We start from the raw sequence: 22,554 nt of genomic DNA on the forward strand, positions 1-22,554 counted from the left end.
GAAGTGTGGAGGACTCATAGGTGGTATGATCCCCTCTGGTGTATTCCAGTTAAATAGGTTAACTGGAAGATGGTAATGGTTGCACTGCGGGTAGTGGCGGTTGTCTCCGAGCTGGTGTTTTTCACGGCTGGAGGCCTATTATGGTAAAAGGGCCTGCAGTGCAGGAGTGGAATAGTATTTGGATTCTGGGTACCGTCAAAAGACCAATCAGGCAGAAAATTGTTATGTTTCAGATGTTTATGTGAAATAATAATGGTTTTGGTTAATAAAGAAGGCTGCTATGGCCATTGTACTCCATTCCAGGTGTAGTCTCATTAATTGGAATTAATATTAAGGGGTAAGCTGAGTATGGTGGTTGAGCAAACATAGAAGGTTGGTAACATCTGATCTACACTGGTCATGTCGTTTTTGGTAGAACCAGGAGAGATCTTTTAGGTTTGTGGAATGAGGTGGTCAGGTACACCCATATGTCTGGTCACAATGTAAGGAGGGAACGTGGGTTCTTAATGTGGTAATGGTGTAATTGGATGTCTGCATATGACGTTTTAAAGAGGCGTTTGGATACAAATTGTATGTATGTGGTTTCTTTTGAGAAGGATCCGTCAGTTATTTTCAAAGAAGGGATAAGGTATTCGTACATGCCCAAGGTGATATCTTTCCTATGTAGGGATTTACTATTATCAATTTGTCCATTTAGAGCCCTTAACGTTGCAACAATGGAAGGAAACTTGGGGTAGTATAGTGGTCTTTGTGTTAGACCCCTTTCACACTGGGGCGGTTTGCAGGCGTTATTGCGCTAAAAATAGCGCCTGCAAACCGCCCCTAAACAGCCTCCGCTGTTTGTTCAGTGTGAAAGCCTCAGGGCTTTCACACTGAAGCGGTGCGCTGGCAGGAGAAGAAAAAATCTCCTGTCAGCCGCTTCTTTGGAGTAAGCAATGGGACAGCGCGGCTATACCGCGGTAATAGCTGCGCTATACGAGGGGTTTTAACCCTTTTTCGGCCACCAGCGGGGGGATAAAACCGCACCACTAGTGGCCGAATACCGCGGTAAAACAGCGCTAAATATAGCGCTGTTTTACCGCCGACGCCCCCTACCGCCCCAGTGTGAAAGGGGCCTTAATGTTGCCAGTAAAAGTGAGGGTAGATCTTTGTGCGACTATTGCCCGCTCTATTTGCACCCATAGTTTATCAATTTCGCTATCAAACCACGACTTGGCTTGGTCCAATAACGCTGCATAATAAAATTTACAGGTTAGGAAATCCTGTTCCCCCTTTCTGTCTTTGTTTAACCACTTCAATACCAGGCACTTAGACACCTTCCCGCCCAGGCCAATTTTCACCTTTCAGTGCTATCGCAATTTGAATGACAATTGCGCGGTCATGCTACACTGTACCCAAACAAATTTTTTATCATTTTGTTCCCACAAATAGAGCTTTCAAAAGCAAGGTGGGTATTGATCACCTCTGCGGTTTTTATTTTTTGCGCAACAAATAAAAAAAGACCGAAAATTTCGAAAAAAAAACAAGTTTTTCTTTGTTTCTGTTAAAATTTTTTGTAAATAAGTACGTTTTCTCCTTCAATGATGGGCACTGATATGGCTGCACTGACGGGCACTGATACGGCGGCACTGATGGGCACCGATGAGGTGGCACCAATGAGGTGGCACTGATGAGGTGGCACTAATGGGCACTGATAGGTGGCACTGATAGGTGGCACTGGTATGCGGCACTGATGGGCACTCATAGGTGGCACCGATGGGCACTCGTAGGTAGCATTGATTGGTACATATGGATGGCACTGATGGGTACTTATGGGTGGCACTGATGTGTGGCACTGATGGGCACTGATAGGTGGGCACTGATGGGCACTGACAGGTGGCACCGATGGGCCATGACAGGTGGCACTGATAAAACTTTGGGGGCATTGCTGGGCAGATCTGGGACATAATGGTGCCAATCAGTGCCCATTTGTGGGCACTGATTGGCACAGATTGGGCACATGTGGATGGCCATGGGGTACATACCTGGCCATCCACATGTTGCCCCTTCCCTGGTGGTCCTAGTGGCATCCCTGGTGGTCCAGTGTGGTGATCTGAGGGGGGGCTGCGCTGAAAAACAATCAGCGCAGACCCCCTCTGCCAGGAGAGCCGCCGACCGGCTCTCCGCTACTCGCGTCTGTCAGATGCGAGTGAGGAAGAGCCGATCAACGGCTCTTCCCATTGACAGCGTGATCAGCCGTGATTGGACACGGCTGATCACGTGGTAAAGAGCCTCTGCCGGAGGCTCTTTACCAAGATCGGTGTAGCGGTGTGTCAGGCTGACACACCGCTCCACCGATCGCCGCGATGCGCGCCCCTGGGGGCGCGCTGCGGCATGTTATCCTGCTGGACGTCATATGACGCCCAGTCAGGATAACAGAACCACTTCCCGGACGTCAATCTGCTATAGGGCGGGCGGGAAGTGGTTAAGTAGTATGGGGTAGGAGAGCCTTGCTAATTTACCCACCCATGTGAATTTCCTAAACATCTTGTCGACAGTAGTGAAAAAAGATTCAGGTAAACAGATGGGGATGATGCGAAAATAATAGATTATTTTTGGCAATAGTGTCATTTTTAAAGCGGCTATTTTCCCTAACCAATTAAGTTCATGCAAAGAGATATGTGCTAGGTCGCGTTTAATTGTATATAGAAGGGCAGGGTAGTTATATTCATATAGAGATTTGGAGGGATAAGAGAGTTTAATCCCTAGATATTGCAGACTTTTTGTAGCCCATTGGAAAGGAAATTTTGAGTTTAATTTATTTAATAGATTTGGGGCGAGTATATGCATGGGAAGGATAGAGGATTTATTAACATTAAGTTTGTAGTATGATACTCTCCCAAAGTGATTAAGTAGATTTTGAGTCCTGTCAAGGGAATTTGCCGGTGAGGTTAGGGTCAGTACCACATCATCCGCAAATAAGCCAATTTTGTGGTCTGTGTCAGCTATTCGGAAGCCCTTAAAGTGTCTTGCCTAATTGCTTCCGCCAGGGGCTTCATCACCAGTGAAAAAAATCAAAAGGGACAGAGGGCATCCCCTGCGGGTCCCATTTGTAATATAGAATTTGTCCGACATGGCATTGGCGGTATATACCCACGCTGTTGGGACAGTATATAGCGCTGAAATAGCCAAACAGATAGGACCCATCAAGCCAAACTTGTTGAGTGTCGCCCTTAGGTACCCCCAGTTAACCGGATCGAACGCTTTTTCAGCATAGAGTGTCAGGAACACTGTGGGCACTTTCCGAGTATCCACAATTTTGAGTAGATTATACATCCTACGGGTGCCATCTGGAGCTCGTCTGCACTTCACAAATCCCACCTGGTCTGCTTTAATTAATTGGGGAGTGACTTCTGCTAAGCGATTAGCTTAAATTTTTGAGTATACCTTCAAGTCCGTGTTGAGAAGGGAAATAGGGTGGAAATTTTGAGGAACATCTGGCTTTTTCCCTGGTTTTGCAAGGGCCACTATAACTGCTTGGAGCATCTCTTCCGGGAATGAGGTAAAAGTCGTAGCTTCTGAAAGAGCTTGCTAATATATGGCACTAGTATGTTTTGAAAGGTTTTGTAGTACTCAGCCGAGAAGCCATCAGCACCCGGAGATTTACTGGTAGGTAGAGAGTGAATGGCTTGGATAATTTCTCTGTCTGATATAGCAGAGTTTAAGTTTTGCAATTCCTTAGTAGCTATGAAGGGAAGACTGATTGAGCGAAGAAAATTGTTGATCTCTATATCGGTGGGTTGAGGTGTTGAGGGATCTGATTTTAAATTGTATAGCTGTTTGTAATATGTGCAAAATGCATTGGCTATATCGAGGGGGTGATATACATTCAGGTCCATAAATATTGGGATATCGACACAATTCTAATCTTTTTGGCTCTATACACCACCACAGTGGATTTGAAATGAAACAAACAAGATGTGCTTTAGCTGCAGACTTTCAGCTTTAATTTGAAGGGATTTACATCCAAATCAGGTGAATGGTGTAGGCATTACAACAGTTTGTATATGTGCCTCCCACTTTTTAAGGTACCAAAAGTAATGGGACAGATTAACAATCATCCATCAAACTTTCATTTTTTAATACTTGGTTGCAAATTCTTTGCAGTCAATTACAGCCTGAAGTCTGGAACGCCTAGACATCACCAGATGCTGGGTTTCATCCCTGGTGATGCTCTGCCAGGCCTCTACTGCAACTGTCTTCAGTTCCTGCTTATTCTTGGGGCATTTTCCCTTCAGTTTTGTCTTCAGCAAGTGAAATGCATGCTCAATCGGATTCAGGTCAGGTGATTGACTTGGCCATTGCATAACATTCCACTTCTTTCCCTTAAAAAAGTATTTCGTTGCTTTCGCAGTATGCTTCGGGTCATTGTCCATCTGCACTGTGAAGCTCCTTCCAATGAGTTCTGAAGCATTTTGCTGAATATGAGCAGATAATGTTGCCCGAAACACTTCAGAATTCATCCTGCTGCTTTTGTCAGCAGTCACATCAATAAATACAACAGAACCAGTTCCATTGGCAGCCATACATGCCCACACCATGACACTACCACCACCATGCTTCACTGATGAGGTGGTATGCTTTGGATCATGAGCAGTTCCTTTCCTTCTCCATACTCTTCTCTTCCCATCACTCTGGTACAAGTTGATCTTGGTCATCTGTCCATAGGATGATGTTCCAGAACTGTGAAGGTTTTTTAGATGTTGTTTGGCAAACTCTAATCTGGCCTTCCTGTTTTTGAGGCTCACCAATGGTTTACATCTTGTGGTGAACCCTCTGTATTCACTCTGGTGAAGTCTTCTCTTGATTGTTGACTTTGACACACATACACCTACCTCCTGGAGAGTGTTCTTGATCTGGCCAACTGTTGTGAAGGGTGTTTTCTTCACCAGGGAAAGAATTCTTCGGTCATCCACCACAATTGTTTTTCGTGGTCTTCCGGTACTTTTGGTGTTGCTAAGCTCACTGGTGCATTCTTTCTTTTTAAAGATGTTCCAAACAGTTGATTTGGCCACACCTAATGTTTTTGCTATCTCTCTGATGGGTTTGTTTTGTTTTTTCAGCCTAATGATGGCTTGCTATACTGATAGTGACAGCTCTTTGGATCTCATATTGAAAGTTGACAGCAACAGATTCCAAATGCAAATAGCACACTTGAAATGAACTCTGGACCTTTTATCTGCTCCTTGTAAATGGGATAATGAGGGAATAACACACACCTGGCCATGGAACAGCTGAGGAGCCAATTGTCTCATTGCTTTTGGTCCCGTAAAAAGTGGGAGGCCATATACAAACTGTTGTAATTCCTACACCGTTCACTTGATTTGGATGTAAATCCCCTCAAATTAAAGCTGAAAGTCTGCAGTTAAAGCACATCTTGTTTGTTTCATTTCAAATCCATTGTGGTGTTGTATAGAGCCAAAAAGATTAGAATTGTGTCGATGTCCCAACATTTATGGACCTGACTGTATTTACAAAAATGTGAGGGGTGTACTCTACTCACTTTTGTGAGATACTGTACATATATCTTTTTTTTTTTTTTTTTTTTAGCAGAGAATAAAATCACGGTTGTTGCAATATTTTTTTTTTTTTTATGCCACATGATATTTGTGCAGCAATTTTTCAAAGGCAATTTATTTGGAAAAAATACACTTTAATGAATTTTAATAAAAAAAACACAATCTATAACCCAGTTTTTTTGGTAAAAGATGAGGTTACACCGAGTAAATAGATACCTAACGTGTCCCGCTTTAGAAGTGGAATGGTACGAAACTACAGTACTTAAAAATCTCCATAGGCGAATCTTTAAAAAAATTATACAGGTTACCAGTTTAGAGTTTACAGTCTAGAGCTAGCATTATTGCTCTCGCTATACCTTTTGCAGTGATGGTGCAAACTTCGTTTCCATATGTGGACACGGCCTAGGTATGCGTTTGCTTACATCCCTTGTAATAGGAATAAGGCATGACAGGTCCTCTTTTGGAGACATCTGGGGTCAGTAAGACCCCAGATATCTCCTCTACCCTGGAAAGCATGAGATCAAAAAAAAAAAAATCTCTGCTTTCCAGGGGAAAAAAAATGATTTTGCTTCCGGCCTCCCTGGATGATAAAGTTGGCCGGGGACCATCCGGGACATGGCCAGCTCTATGGTAATCCGGCAGCACCGCCGGATAGGGTCTCTGGGTCCCTGATCACACGGAAGGGAGGTGCCATTGGGTGGCGGAAGGGGGGGATGGAATGTCCCATCCCGCTGCCTATAAAAGCAATCCAGCATCTAATCGGCGGCTAGGATGGCTTTAACAAGAGAGGCAATTGCCGTCTGAAAACAAAAATATTTGGATGAGGCCTGTAGCTGCAGGCATCATCCAGATATCACCACTTCAACCTAAGGACTTCATATGACTGCCTTCCAGCAGGAAGTGGTTAAAGATCAGTGTTGATTTGTAGAGTGATGTTCCACTTTAACCACTTCTGGACCAGGCCTCTTTTTGAGATTTATTGTTTACAAGTTAAAATCTGTTGGTTTTTTTTTTGCTAGAAAATTACTTGGAACCCCCAAACATTATATATTTTTTCTTTCCCAGACACCCTAGAGAATAAAATGGCGGTCGTTGCAATACTTTGTCACACCGTATTACGCAGCGGTCTCACAAGCGCAATTTTTTGGGAAAAAATACAACAGTAAAGGTAGCCTGATTTTTTTTTTTTTTTTCTATATTGTGAAAGATAATGTTACGCCCAGTAAATTGATACCCAAAATATCATGCTTTAAAATTGCGCCTGCTCGTGGAATGGCGACAAACTTTGGCACTTAAAAATCTCTATTGGCGACATTTAAACATGTATACAGGTTACCAGTTTTAAGTTACAGAGATGGTCTAGTGCTGGAATTATTGCTCTCGCTCCAACAATTGCGGCAATACCTCACATGTGTTGTTTGAACACTGTTTTCATATGCGGGCTCGACTTGCGTATGCGTTTGCTTGAGCGAGCTCAGCGGGACGGGGCACTTTAAATTTTTTTTCTTTTTATGTATTTATTTATTATTTATTTTACTTTTTATTTTTACTCTGTCCTTTTAAAAATAACTTTTGCGTCACTTTTATTCCTATTACAAGGAATGTAAACATCCCTTTGAATAGAAAATAAAGCATGACAGGACCTCTTTAATGTGAGATCTGGGGTCAAAAAGACCTCAGATCTCACATTTAGACTTAAATGCAATAATAAATGTCTTTTGAAAAAAAGAAAAAAAATCCCCTTTAAGAGCATTGGGCGGAAGTGACATTTGATGTCACTTCCGTCATCCAATGTTATGGAGCCGAGTGGGGGCCATCTTTCCCTCACTCGACGTCCAGTCTCATGATCATCTCCGCCGCCGCAGAGACCACTTTTATCTGAAAGCCAGCCGCCCGCCGTTTAAGAGGATACTGGGGTTATGGCAGCTATCTGCTATCTCCCCTGTCCCAAAGCACCCCCTCATATTGAGGACCTGGAATGGTTCAGGAAGGGGGAACCCCCACGCCGTTTTTACAGTTTTGTATTGCTGGCAATGGTATTATATTGACGGCAATGGTATTGTATTGCCGACAATTTAAATGTCATTTTTTTTTTTCTTTATAAATGTCAGTTTTGCTGCAGCAGGTTCTATTCACAGTACAGATGCTCTACTTTACAGGCAGAATAAAGGGACCCCCTAGGCACAAGATTTAAAGGAATTTTTCATTTTTACTGTTTCATTTTATGCATTATTAAAATCACTGCTCCTCTAAAAACTGTCTTTTAAAAAAAAATGCATTGATGCATGTCCCCCAGTACTCTAATGAAGAGCTTTGAAGGGAACTGAAACTGGAACATGCTTAGTAGGTGACAGTAACTGATCTACACAATCTCAGGCTGCAGTTGGGACAAAGAGAAGATGAGGGACAGCTGAAGGTAGGATCAACAAGGTATATTTCACTCTACACAAAACGAAATGCTTTAGTGAGTTTGTGAGTATGTGCACACTGTTATATAGATAGTAATGAGAGTTTTTCATAATCTGGGTTTATTGACACTTTAAAATCAGTTTCGTGGAGTTCATTAAGGGGCACTGTTTACATCCCTCTGTTTGTGATTTTATTCCTAGTACTGCTTTTTTTCTTTCCACAAAACTGAAGCATTCTGGGACTGGGAGGGGTTATATCAGACTGGTCACTATTTTTTGTTGCCAGTTGCTAAATTTATGTAGGCTGCAGTATAAACCAATTGTTTTACAACCCTGTGTCCTTAATAAACCCCAAGACTTCATGTTAAGTATCCTACTTTATTTCTGTTTTGTTGCTGTTGGGGAGTTGTTCTAACTTCTTGCCTGGGAAAACTTCAGCAGGATAAGTGGGTTGTAAGGGTAAATCTCTGTAACACAGCCCCAAAAAGCAGTATAAACCTGACAAGGGATTCTATCTCCAGAGTGGAGAAATACCTAGATACATCTATATGAGGAAACACATGATTTGCTCCTTTTCTTCTCATTTACACTGCTGGTGGTTAATGATGGTGACCCAGTGCTGTTATGTAGAGGTGGGGGGAGAGAGTCCTCAGCCCCTGCGCACACTCCGAAGAGAGCAACTTGGGGCTTACACAGCCATGCATATGAATACTTACAGCTTTCTGCCTGCACACTCACCTAATGTGAATTTCTTCCACAGCTGGATGACTCTGCGGTTGCAAAAGAACTCACTATATCTGACTCTGAGCATTCGGACGTAGATGTTTCCTGCACAGAAAATGGGACATTTAATTTATCCAGGGGCCAGACCCCTCTAACAGAAGGATCAGAAGGTAAACTAATCTAATCTCAGGGATAACCAGATAAACACAAATGTGAAATGTTTTATCTAGTGTTTTATATACACACACACTTTGACATAAAGCTGAATTCCAGCCTAAACCTTACTAGTCCTAACAGTGCCCCCTCGTAACATTGACGCTAAGCAGGCTCACTGTGCAGAGCCCCGGTCACCTCTATTGGAGATTAGATGAAAACGAACTACCAGTCTGGTTTCATCTGATCCGATCCTCCAGACGGATGGAAAATAGGGTTTTGATCCGCCTGTATTTCACAGACAGGATCGAATCGGATATCGGTGGATGTCAGCGGACATGTCACCGCTGACATCTGCCGCTCCATAGAAGTAAATGGAGCGTCCAATCAGGTCCACCTGAAAAGCTGACAGGTGGACCTGATCAGAGCGCCCATGTGAAAGAGGCCTTATGCTTGCTAATAAAAATAAATTAAAAACAAATCGTGTTGCACTGCTGAGATTCACAAATATTTATACTCAACCGGCAATATGTGTCTTTAATTTAAAAAAAAAAAATATATATATATATATATATATATATATATATTGTAGAGGGTCATACAAAAAATGTATGCCAAACTCTAACTATGTACCCCCCTGTATAGTAATGATTACCGATCCAATGCTACTGCCAAGACCAAAAAACAGCATAAACAAATTATTTTATAAGGAGGGTCACAAAAGACAAGACCTCCCAAAGAAACAAAGACGGCTACTATGGCTGTAACGGGCAATTAAGGATCAATAAAATGATAAAATTTACTAATATTTTATTATGTATCAAAACTAGGCAGTTTAGAAAGAATTACTCAGCAAGTAGAAGCTGTGAAAAGCTGGTCTTGCTGGGTATCAGATAGCTTAACACCATAAATACATCAAGACATGAGGTGCACAAAACAACCAAACACATAGACAAGAACAAACAATTAACAAACAAATAACAGAAACGGTCCAGGCGCCCAAATCACCACACATGCAAAGAGACCCTGCGATCAAGCCGCCAATTAGAAAATTTAAATAATATTGCTAGATATGAGGGGAATCAGTGCATGTGTGGCCCCCAGGGGTGTGGAAGGATTACAGATACTAAAGTGCATAACTGACTAATTTCCTGATGTCCCAGGTGGTTTCCAAACTAAAGAGCAATTAGTTCATCCTTTGCTGTTCTAAATAAATGGAACATATATGATCAAGTACATATGCAGGAATCGCTTCGTCTATTGTGAGATAGCAGTTCCTGGATGATATGTTGCTGCTGAAGCTTGGTCTGGACATCTAAGGAAGACCAGATTCAAATGTGAAGCAGCCACTGATAAGTAGTTTGCTGATAGCTGGTTAGTTATATATCCTTGATGAAGGTTTTATTGATAGTGCAGATGCTATTGTTCATTTACATATTTACATAGTAGGTGAGGTTGAAAAAAGACACAAGTCCATCAAGTCCAACCTATGTGTGTGATTATATGTCAGTATTACATTGTATATCCCTGTATGTTGCAGTCATTCAGGTGATTATCTAATAGTTTCTTGAAGCTATCAATGCTCCCCGCTGAGACCACCGCCTGTGGAAGTGAATTCCACATCCTTGCCGCCCTTACAGTAAAGAACCCTCTACGTAGTTTAAGGTTAAACCTCTTTACCATAGCTATCGTTTATACAATGCCATCAGCAGCCTTGTATCATACACACTTGGCTGTCCATGAATTAGATCAGCACATCAATCATGCAGTTCATATAGAGCAATAGCAAGTCAGATGACATATGTTTGCATGATAGTGATAGTGCTGACCAATATTTCCTGTGTCACCGGTGGGCAGGATTACTCAGCCGCGTCCTTGCTTCTCATATACAGATCTGCGTCCAAAGATAGATCGAAAATTTGATCAGGACGCTGTGTGGTATACTATGCTGTATACTCCAGGACTTCAGCAGTGTTTCAGCGGTATGGCCAGGGAAGTGTCAGCAAAGTATGTGTGCACCCAGCACTCAGTTCGCGACTCTCCACATCGCGTTTAGACGGGGGATCACTCAGGCGGCGTCTCCAGGCCGTGATGACATCAATGCGTTTCGCAACGGCGTGTCGCGTAGCTTCATCTGGATGGGGAGGGGACAGGGGTACACCTCTCCCTTTTATTCCATCGAGGTGAGGCCTCCCCTCCAAATACTGATTTCTTCGAAAGATAGTAGACAGGGACAAGCTAAAAAGAAGCTCAGATGTTCATCTTCTATGTGTTTGTTGTCAATCTATGTCTTCCTAATAAAGGTAATTGATGCATATTGACAGTCCATCTTTGGTATACGTATGGAACTGCACCACTACACATGCAGTCTTATTTGCAATCACATCCAGTTAAGTAAAAATAAATATGAAAATAAAAATAAATATAACAGGGGGCATAATATGAGGGCAAGACGGTGGTGCCATGGATGACCGGCGTTCCCGCTATAATAACAGGAAAGGCCGTCATTCATTAGACATCCACCGTCCAATCGGCATCAATGTGGATGTAGATGTTACCCCATACATGTAAACACCAGAGTAGGTAAGGGGAAGGGGGGGAGAAAGGGAGAAGGGTAAACGGAAAAAGAGGCTTTGTGGAAAGAACCATACAAGACAAGAATAAGAAGCACACTCATATATTCCAACAGTGAGCATAAAACCGCCTTTATTGATCCTAAAATGGCTGCAAGTTTAATTCGGAGTTCATACCCAGGGGAGCGAGGGATTTCAATGTAAATATCCACCGCTTCTCCTTTTGCAGTAGGATACGGTTGAAATCCCCCCCCTTGTAGGTAATTTTAGGACATATATCCCATTTACTTTTAGCCCATCAGTTTTGCCTTGATGGTATTGGGCAAAATGTTTGGCCACCGGTTTCTCTCTTTTTCCTTCCTAATGTCTTTAAGGTGCTCCCCTATTCTCACTTTGTAGAGGGTCAGCCTGGGTCAGGGTTAAGAAAGGGTTAATTGAAGAGGGCAGGTACTTTCTCTTCAGACCTGCTTATTGCCAGATGGGCTGAAAGTGTCAGAGAGGAGCTGTTTGTGTAGAAGAGGGAGAGAGACACAGCAGCACGCTGTGTGAAAAGATACATTGCTGGATTGTGTACTTGCTGGGTGAGCTTAACCACATAAAAGACTGTAGCTCTGATTAGAGCCATGAACTATTGCCTGTAAGCCTGTATGTTGCCACAGCACGCTGTGTGAAAAGCTGTACCTGTGTGCACAACTGTGTGACAAGACAAGCCTGTTTGTTTATTTTTGCTAAATAAAGCCATTTTTATTTTACTAGACTGTCTATGAGCCGACTGTTCACCCCTCTGATCCCCTACAAATTGGTGGAGGTATGCATTGGGCAGTTTGAGGGGTACAGGCCAATCCCATGTCCTGGGTGAAAGCTGCACAGCTGTGAAGTCTTCAGAACAAGCCATGGAGGAGCTAATTAAACAATTAGCAATGGCTAATGCCCAGGCAGTCACTGTGCAACGGGAAACTTACTGTTTGAACAGCTAGAAGGACTGCAAAAGGCGGTGACCCAGCAGGCTGAAATGAGGAAAGGTGATCCCGCTGTAAAGAGTGACCCCGGAAGGCAGTGCAGCGGACCCTGCAAAAGATGACAGCCTCAGACAACGTGGAAGCATACCTAGTGATGTTTGAGTGGGTTGCAGCCAGGGAAGGTCTGCCTGATAAAGACTGGGCAGATGTACTGGTTCATTTCCTGACCACAGACCCCCAACAAGCGTACTGCGACTTGGCCCCTGATCGGCACGGGATTATAAGCTCCTGAAAGCAGAAATCCTAGCAAGGCTGGGAGTGACTGTTGCTTAAAGGGCGAACCGAATCCATGACTGGCGCTTTGACAAGGCTAAGCCTGCCCGTGCTCAGCTCTACCACCTGATGCACGTGTTCCAAGACTGGCTGAAACCTGAGGAAATGACACCCACTCAGATTGTGGAAAGAGTCGCACTGGACCGTTTTTTGCATGAACTGCCCAGGGAGCTCCACCGATGAGTGGCTCAATCCGAGCCTCAGTCCCTGGATGAGATGGCTGCTGCTGTTGAGCGCTACAGTTGTGTGGAAAAGTTCCAGGAGAGCCCCTCTGTCACAAGAGAGCTGGCCCGTTTCAAATTAGTGCGTTCCAGCACCAGGGTGACACCCGTTGATTGCATGGTGGCTGCTTGGGGCATAATACAACTGCCAGGAGCACGCTAGGACCTAAGCTTCCAGAGAACCGACAGGGGGAACCCCGTGAGGTTCGCTGTTGGTCCTGCCATCAACTGGGTCATCTGGCGGTCCAGTGCCCAAGGAAGAACTAATGGAGTGTGACATGGGTCACCGTCGCTCCATGTATGCCCATGCATTATGTGCTGCAACCAGCCTGAATGATTGTGTGGTGCGGGTCAATGGATGGGGTGGTAGCGCTCCTTGACTCTGGCAGTGTTGTTACCCTGCTCCGAGCGGACGGGTTGCAAAGAAAGCTGGTACCAAAGGAACAGGTCAGAGTCATCTGAGTGAATGGTGATGTTAAAAACTATCCGGTGGCTTGTGTGACCCTGTGTACACCAGCAGGAACTGCTACACTAAAAGTTTGGGTGGTCCCAGGATTACCTCATGACTTACTAATCGGGCGAGGCTGCCCCATGTTTTGGGACTTGTATGAGCAAAGGTTCGGGGGTTTCCCCCAAAAAGCAAGAACCCACAGAGGTGGTAAATAATACTGTGTTGCAGGAGGTTGTTACTGAGGATCAGTACCAGGTTGCTGAACCTGCAGGAAGTGAGCACGGTCCCCTGGAGGTGTTTGCGGGATTGGAAGCGGAAAGTACCTCCTCTGAGTCAGATCTCAGGGCTCCGGGGAAGATTTCCTTAGTGCTCAGATGAGGGACACCCGCCAGGGAACAGGTCACAGTCTTAAACAGTGAACCACAGCACCCTGGGGCGGATGTGCAGTTCCCCCATTTTGCTGTGAATCATGACTTCGTGTACCGAGTAACTAAAGTCGATAAAGAAGTGTTGTAACAACTGTTGGTACCCAAACCTTTTACAGTGTCTTGCAAAAGTATTCACCCCCCCCCCCCCCCCTTGGCTTTTTACCTATTTTATTACATTACAGCCTTTAGTTCAATGTTTTTTTAAATTTTAATTATATGTGATGGATCAGAACACAATAATCTAAGTTGGTTAAGTAAAATTAGAAAAATATATACATAAAACTATTTTTCAGAAATAAAAAAACTAATTGGCATGTGCGTATGTATTCACTCCCTTTATGAAGCCCATAAAAAGCTCAGGTGCAACCAATTACCTACAGAAGTCACATAATTAGTGAAATGATGTCCACCTGTGTGCAATCTAAGTGTCACATGATCGGTCATTACATATAATACACACCTATTTGAAAGGCCCCAGAGGCTGCAACACCTAAGCAAGAGGCACCACTAGCCAAACAGTGCCATGAAGACCAAGGAACTCTCCAAACAAGTAAGGGACAATGTTGTTGAGAAGTACAAGTCAGGGTTAGGTTATAAAAAAAAATATCCAAATCTTTGATGATCCCTAGGAGCACCATCAAATCTACCATAACCAAATGGAAAGAACATGGCACAACAGCAAACCTGCCACAAGACGGCCACACACCATAACTCACGGATCGGGCAAGGAAGGCATTAATCAGAGAGGCAGCACAGAGACCTAAGGTAACCCTGGAGGAGCTGCAGAGTTCCACAACAGAGACTGGAGTATCTGTACATAGGACGACAATAAGCCATATGCTCCATAGAGTTGGGCTTTATGGCAGAGTGGCCAGAAGAAAGCCATTACTTTCAGCAAAAAACAAAACGGCATGTTTTGAGTTTGCGAAAAGGACACCGTCCATCATGCTGTGGGAATGTTTTTCAGCAGTCGGGACTGATAAACTGGTCAGGGTTGAGGGAGTGAGGGATGGTGCCTAAATACAGGGATATTCTTGGGCAAAACTTGCACCACTCGCTGTGTGATTTGAGGCTAGGACGGAGGTTCACCTTCCAGCAGGACAATGACCCCAAGCACACGGCTAAAGCAACACTTGAGTGGTTTAAGGGGAAACGTGTAAATGTGTTGGAATGGCCTTGTCAAAGCCCAGACCTCAATCCAATAGAAAATCTGTGGTCAGACTTAAAGATTGCTGTTCACAGGCGCAAAACCATCCAACTTGAAGGAGCTGGAGCAGTTTTGCAAGGAGGAATGGGCAAAAGGTGGTAAGATGTGGCAAGCTCATAGAGACTTATCCAAAGCGACTTTGAGCTGTGATAGCTGCAAAAGGTGGCTCTACAAAGTATTGACTTTAGGGGGGTGAATAGTTATGCACATTGACTTTTTCTGTTATTTTGTCCTATTTGTTGTTTGCTTCATAATAATAAAAAAACATCTTCAAAGTTGTGGGCATGTTCTGTAAATTAAATGATGCAAATCCTCAAACAATCCATGTTAATTCCAGGTTATGAGGCAACAAAACACGAAAAATGCCAAGGGGGGTGAATACTTTTGGAAGGCAAAAGGTCTTAGTAGGTCTAGGGCAGGGATATGCAATTAACGGACCATCAGCTGTTGCAAAACTACAAGTCCCATCATGCCTCTGCCTCTGGGTGTCATGCTTGTGGCTGTCAGTCTTGCTATGCCTCATGGGACTTGTAGTTCTGCAACAGCTGGAGATCTGCTAATTGCATATCCCTGGTCTAGGGTGTTACATTTGGCTCATAGTCATGTATTTTGGGGGTCACCTTGGAGCGGATAAAACTCAGGAACAGGTTTTACAGCATTTTTATTGGCCCGGAGTATATATCGAGAAATTAAGGACTACTGTGAGTTCTGCCCCACCTGTCAAAGAACCGCTCCAACACCCCATTTTCGCAGTCTGCTGGTACCACTTCCAATTATCGAGGTTCCCTTTGATCGCATAGCCATGGACTTGGTGGGCCCCTCTACCCAAGTCAGCTAGGGGACACCAATACATTTTAGTTGTCCTTGACTATGCCACCAGGTATCCGGAAGCGGTCCCTTTAAGAAATTGCTCATCCAAAGTCATTGCAAGGGAGTTGTTTCAGATGTTCATGAGAACATGGCTCCAATCTGAGATCTTGACAGACCAAGGTACCCCATTCATGTCAAAAGTGATGAAGGAACTCAGTAAACTGTTTAAGATTAAGCACTTGTGGACTTCAGTGTATCACCCACAAACTGACGGGTTAGTGGAGCGGTTCAACAAAACCTTAAAGGTAATGCTAGGGAAAGCAGTTGAGGAGAGTGGTCGGGATTGGAATTGCTTGTTGCCTCCCTTGTTGTTTGCCATAAGAGAGGTACTCCAGGATTTCACAGGAATCTCCCCCTTTGAGTTGGTTTATGGGAGACACCCCTCGTGAACTACTAGACATAATGAAAGCGACGTGGGAACAAGAAGCTTCCCCGTATCGGAGTGTGGTAGAACACGTCTCTCAAATGCAGGACCGAATAACAAGTTATGCCCATAGTACCAGAACATTTGCAGGCTGGGCTGCGCAAAACGCCCAGAGTCGTGTGTACAACCAATCTGCCAAGGTTAGAGAGTTTAAACTTGGGGATCGGGTGCTGATGTTAGTGCCTACCGTGGAGGGTAAGTTTCTCACCAAGTGGCAAGGACCCTTTAAGATAGTTGAGAGGGTGGTGGGCAAGGTCAACTATAAAGTCCATCAGCCCACGTAAACCCTGCTAGATTTACTACGTTAACTTGATCAAACCATGGAAAGATATACAGGTTTTGGCAGTGAGTCTGAAGGTCCTGGAAGATCCTGATGCTCAGATTAAGAAGGTAGGGATTGCAGAGGCTCTCTCCCCTTCTCAAAAACAGAAGTGGGATTTTTTGCAGAGGAATCTAGACATTTTTTCAAACCTCCCGGGCTTAACCTCGGTGATTGAACATAATGTCATCACAGACCCTGGCGTTCGAGTAAACCTCAAACCCTACCACATACCCGAAGCTCGCCGGAATATTGTCTCAGCCGTGTTTAAGAGTATGTTAGACCTTGGGATCATTGAGGAGTCTTCAAGTAGCTGGTCCAGCCCTATAGTCCTTGTACCCAACCTGAATGGAACCTGGCGGTTCTGCAATGACTTTCGCAAGTTAAATTAAGTCTCCAAGCCAGACGCGTATCCCATGCCCCAGGTGGATGAGTTAATCGAGAGATTAGGACCGGAGATACTGGCAGATCCTGCTTTCTCCAGAGGCTAAAGAAAAAAATGCATTTGCCACACCAGAGGGGTTATGGCAATATGCCCGAATGCCGTTTGGGTTACATGGGGCCCCAGCCACTTTCCAGAGGGCCGTGGACTTTGTCCTGAAACCTCATAAGGAATTCTCAGGAGCCTACCTTGATGACATTGTCATCTTTAGTCAAGACTAAAGATGGCCTTCCAGTCATTTGCGTCTCTGAAAGCTGGAGTAGTAGCCCTCCAGGAGACACACTTTGTGGCTCGCAGTGCTCCAAAGTTCTTTAGCTCCCGCTATCCCCAAGTATTTACTGCTTCTGCCAGTACAAAACAAACAGGGGTACTGCTAGCCTTCCATCACACCCTACCATTTACCTCCCTTGCCGAGATTAGACACCCTGAGAGCCGCTACATTGTCCTTGTGTGTCTACTACAGGACATTGAAACAACATTTGTCTCATATTATGCCCCTAACAACAATCCCAATCCATTTTTCTCTCACCTCCTACAGGTTATACAAACTCATTGTAAGGGAACTTTATTCATGTGAGGCGACTCAAACCTAGTACTCCATTGGCACCTCGATAAATCTCTGTATGTCCCGGAGTCACATTCTCCTCTCCTACAGTTCCGCAAACAGCCTTTGCAGGCTTCCCTGCTTGACTCCTGGAGAGAATGTAACCCCTCAAAACAGAATTACACGTTTTACTCCTACCCACACAAATCCTTCTCTAGGATAGACCACATTTTTGTCCCTGTGGCGTCCTCGCCGATTTTGTTGAACTCCTGTATACACCCTATCCCATGGTCGGACCACTGTGCAGTTATCACTACTGTCTTATCTTTGATTCCCCAATCCAGGGATCACACCTGGTGTATGAATGATGCACACCTAACCAACAAATCCTATTGCTTTGATATCCAGCTCGCCCTTAAGGAATACCTCTTGCATAACGCAACACCGGATATTTCTCCAGACCTTTTATGGGAAGCGCATAAACCGTGATCCAAGGTACCTGTATCTCGGTCTCCACCTTTGCTGCGATCAAAAATTTTAATTACAGCAACTCGAATCAGAGTACCACCACCACTTCCTCCAATTTCAATCCTCCCCTACTGAGCCCAAAAGACTCCATCTAGAAAAAAAAAAAGGTTGAATTGGACTTATTCCTAGCCGAATCGGCAGACAAGGCCATTCGTAGATCCAACCACATGATTTACACTAAGGCCAACAAACCAGACACCTTCTTGGCTCTGCGTCTTCGTCGCCCAGAACGGGTTTGCAATCCTATAAGACTCAAGTTGGCTAAAGATGTCCACTCAAGTAATCCTGTTAAAGTGCTCTCCGAATTCTGCAAGAGATTGGCACAATTATACGAAGCGAAGGCTTCTTTCCCTTTAAATCAGGCAGAGACACTATTCCAGGATATACCTATACATAAGTTATCCAACACCAATCGTGAGTCCATGGAGTCCCCTGTTACGACCGAAGAAGTCCTCATAGCAATCAAGTCACTTAAACCCCATAAATGTCCTGGACCTGACGGCCTCTCAAGTACGTACTTTAAAAAATTTGCCGACACACTAGCCCCACTCCTCTCAAACTCCTTCAATGCTCTGCTCAAGCAACACACCTTTGGCCGGAACACGTTGACAGCCATCATCTCCATGATACCCAAACCCCATACTGATAACACCCTCTGGTCCAATTATAGGCCCATCTCCCTGCTCAACTTGGACATCAAAATCCTAGCCAAAATATTAGCACTTAGACTCAACCTGATCATTGGGGGCTAATCCACAAAGATCAAGTGGGTTTCATAACGTGACGCCAAGCTAGCGACAACATCTGACGCTTAATCCTGCTACAACACCTAGCTAGATCCCGTAAGATACACATGCACCTCCTGTCCCTTGATATTGGGAAAGCGGTCTTACCTACACTTTATACTCCAACGTTGGGGCTTCAGCCCTAACTTTTTACAGTGGATAGGCTCCTCTGTATAATCAACCACAAGCATATGTTAAGTATTCTGGGTTTCATTCTGACTGCTTCCCTATTCAACGGGGAACCAGGCAGGGTTGCCCACTCTCTCCCCTAAACTTCGTCCTAGCAATTGAACCCCTGGCAGCCCTGATAAGAACAAACCCAAATATTAAAGGTCTGGAACTTGCTTCCATGACTCATAAACTATGCCTGTTCGCCAACGACGCTTTATTATTCATTACTTCCCCTCATACAACACACCCAAATCTTATCCATACGTTAGATAAATTTGCAGTAGTATCAGGTCTAGAGGTCAACCTGTCCAAATCCAGGGCCCTCAATGTGTCCCTTCCACAGGCTGAGTTCAATCACCTGCGGGATAATTTTCAAATCTCATGGTCCTCGTCATCAATCCCATACCTAGGAATAAAGTTGACTAGCAACACAACCCACCTTTTCCTGGCAAATTACCTCCCTATGTTATCTATGTTCTTGGCTGGCTACTTGGCAGCCACTATGCGTTTCCTGGCTCGGACGCGTTGCGGCTGTTAAGATGTCTTTATTACCTAAACTTCTATACCTTTTATAGAGTCCTTCTGGTCGCAATCCCCTCTTATCTTTTTTCGAGTTATACAAAATTGTGTATACAAATATATATATGGGGCCCTACGAAACCTAGAGTGTCACGAACCATATTGCTACGCAGTAGGCTCAGTGGGGGCCTAGGGGTCCCTAACTTAATATGTTACTACCATGCTGCCCAACTAGCCCAGCTCACATTGTATCACGCAAAAAACAAAATACCACTGTGGGTGAGTTTGGAAGCGATTGATCTTCACCCCCTAGCAGTGACTAACTTGCTGTGGATGTCCAGCTCTGATCGTGGCACTGTAACCAACCCTATAACTCAACACTCCCTTCGACTTTGTGATAAATTACGGGGCCCTTTTAAACTGGCGTCCCCTCACTCACCACTTCTCTCCTTTTCCAACCACCCAAACTTCTACCCTGCCTTTACCGAACCAGCCTCTTCTCAAGCCTGGTCCCTATCGGGACTGATTCGCATACGAGACCTTGTCTCCAGCAACAACCTGAAAACATTCCCTGCCTTACAAGAGCAAGCACAGCTCCATCCCTGAGTTTTTTCGGTACCTCTAGATGGCCAATTTTGCTCAAACAATCATATGCACACACTCATCACTAGATTGCTTATCACTATATGAGGGTATATGCGATTTGGACCCGCACGCCCCAGGTATCATATCTCGCTTATACAGTCATCTCACATCCCCTCCATCTAGTCTACCACTTTACGCTGCACAGTGGTCTAATGGCCTAGAAACCGACCTGGATATAGGGGATTGAGAAGGTATATGTGCCAACACAAAAACTTCCTCCCAAAACATTGTTGCACTCGAAGCAAACTACAAAGTCCTCATGAGGTGGTATCTAGTCCCGGCAAGGATTTACAAATTTTTTCCCGGGTTACCCCCTCGGTGTGCATCCGAGGTAGTAGTGGGAAGGGCACGCACACACATATTTGGTGGACGCGCCCTGTCGTACAACAATTTTGGATGAAAATCTTCCGTTTGGCTTCTACTTTGCTCCGTGTTCCTTTAGACCCAGATCCATCCCTTGCACTGAACCATGTCACCTTAGACTGCACTAAACCTCAGCTCCGCCTCCTTCTGCAGCTCATGACTGCATCCAAACAAACGGTAGCTAGAGCCTGGAAAACCCAGAAATTAAACATTAAGGTTAAAAAAAGAAACACTCAAGCCATGATACATAGTAAAATTGAGGCCACTATTCTAGATAGAGTTGTCCAGCACCTTAAAATTTGGCAACTTTTGATGGATCAATTCCTACCTTTGGATTTCGACAAATCCCTCTTAGAACCTTAGCCCCCCATGATTATAATACTCCGAGACTTGGACCTATGTGGTGCCCCCGACCTCCCTTCCTCACAGCTCTTGCTCCTCTTCTCTTTCCTCCCTTTCTTATCTGTTCTTTTCCTCTTCTCTCTTTCTCACCTTCCTACCCAATGCACACCATTGGTAGCACAATCTATTGATGTAGAATTTCTCCTCGTTACCCCGCTTCCAACAAAAGGATACTTTTCTCTTGCATTTACTTTAATATGCTTTTGCCTTCAGCGTCTCTGTACACCTTGGAGGCCTTCAGTTTGCATACTTTTGATGTAACCCTGTATCGCTCTGTGCCCTTATAACCAATACTTTTCTCTTTGTATTTTTTGATCGCTGTATTTACTGTAATTTTCAATGTCTTCCAATGAATACATCTTGATGCTTTTTGATATGTTACCAATAACAAATATTTGAACAAAAAATGCAACCCTTTAATTGTAATGTCCTATGTACACATCCGCTTAACCACTTGACCACTGGGCACTTAAACCCCCTTAATAACCAGACCAATTTTCAGCTTTCGGTGCTCTCACACTTTGAATGACAATTACTCAGTCATGCAACACTGTACCCAAATGAAATTTTTGTCCTTTTTTTCACACAAATAGAGCTTTCTTTTGGTGGTATTTAATCACCGCTGGGTTCTTTATTTTTTGCGCTATAAAAGAAAAAAGACTGAAAATTCTGTAAAAAAATGCATTTTTCTTCGTTTCTGTTATAAAATTTTGCAAATTAGTAATTTTTTCTTCATATATTTTGGCCAAAATTTATACCACTACATATCTTTGGTAAAAATAACCCAAATCGGTGTATATTATTTGGTCTTTGTGAAAGTTATAGAGTCCACAAGCTATGGTGCCAATCTCTGAAAACTGATCATACCTGAAGTACTGACGGTCTATCTCATTTCTTGAGACCCTAACATGCCAGAAAAGTACAAATACCCCCCAAATGACCCCTTTTTGGAAAGAAGACATTCCAAGGTATTTAGAAAGATGCATGATGAGTTTTTTGAAGTTGTCATTTTTTCCCACAATACTTTGCAAAATCAAGATTTTTTTTTTCTTTTTTTTTTTCACAAAATTGTCATATTAGCAGGTTATTTCTCACACACAGCATATGCATACCACAAATTACACCCCAAAACACATTCTGCTATTACTCCCGAGTACGGTGATACCACATGTGTGAGACTTTTACACAGCCTGGCCACATACAGAGGCCCAACATGCAGGGGAGCACCTTCAGGCGTTCTGGAGTGCCCAGGCCAATTCTGACATTTCTCTCCTACATGTAAAAATCATAATTTATTTGCTAGAAAATTACATAGAACCCCAAAACATTATATATATTTTTTTAGCAAAGACCCTAGAGAATACAATGGCGGTCGTTGCAACTTTTTATCTCGCACGGTATTTGCGCAGCAATTTTTCGAACACGTTTTTCTTTTAAAAAAAAAATGTTTTGTGCTTTCAAAAAAACAAAACAGTAAAGTTAGCCCAATGTTTTTACATAATGTGAATAATGAAGTTATGCTGAGTAA

At 43.8% G+C, this 22,554-nt stretch overlaps 1 protein-coding gene across 2 annotated transcripts in view; it reads left to right on the forward strand.

Moving 5' to 3' along the window:
• The window catches only part of RETREG3 (reticulophagy regulator family member 3), a 947,700-nt gene that overhangs the window by 560,620 nt on the left and 364,526 nt on the right, over window positions 1–22,554 (forward strand). For both annotated transcript variants that reach the window (XM_073608287.1, XM_073608289.1), the window contains one exon: window positions 8,727–8,859. In XM_073608287.1, coding sequence (XP_073464388.1) covers window positions 8,727–8,859 — 133 coding nt within the window. The remainder of the gene's footprint in view (window positions 1–8,726; window positions 8,860–22,554) is intronic.

Source organism: Aquarana catesbeiana, linkage group LG12, assembly GCF_042186555.1.
Source record: "Aquarana catesbeiana isolate 2022-GZ linkage group LG12, ASM4218655v1, whole genome shotgun sequence".
Taxonomy (NCBI): domain Eukaryota; kingdom Metazoa; phylum Chordata; class Amphibia; order Anura; family Ranidae; genus Aquarana; species Aquarana catesbeiana.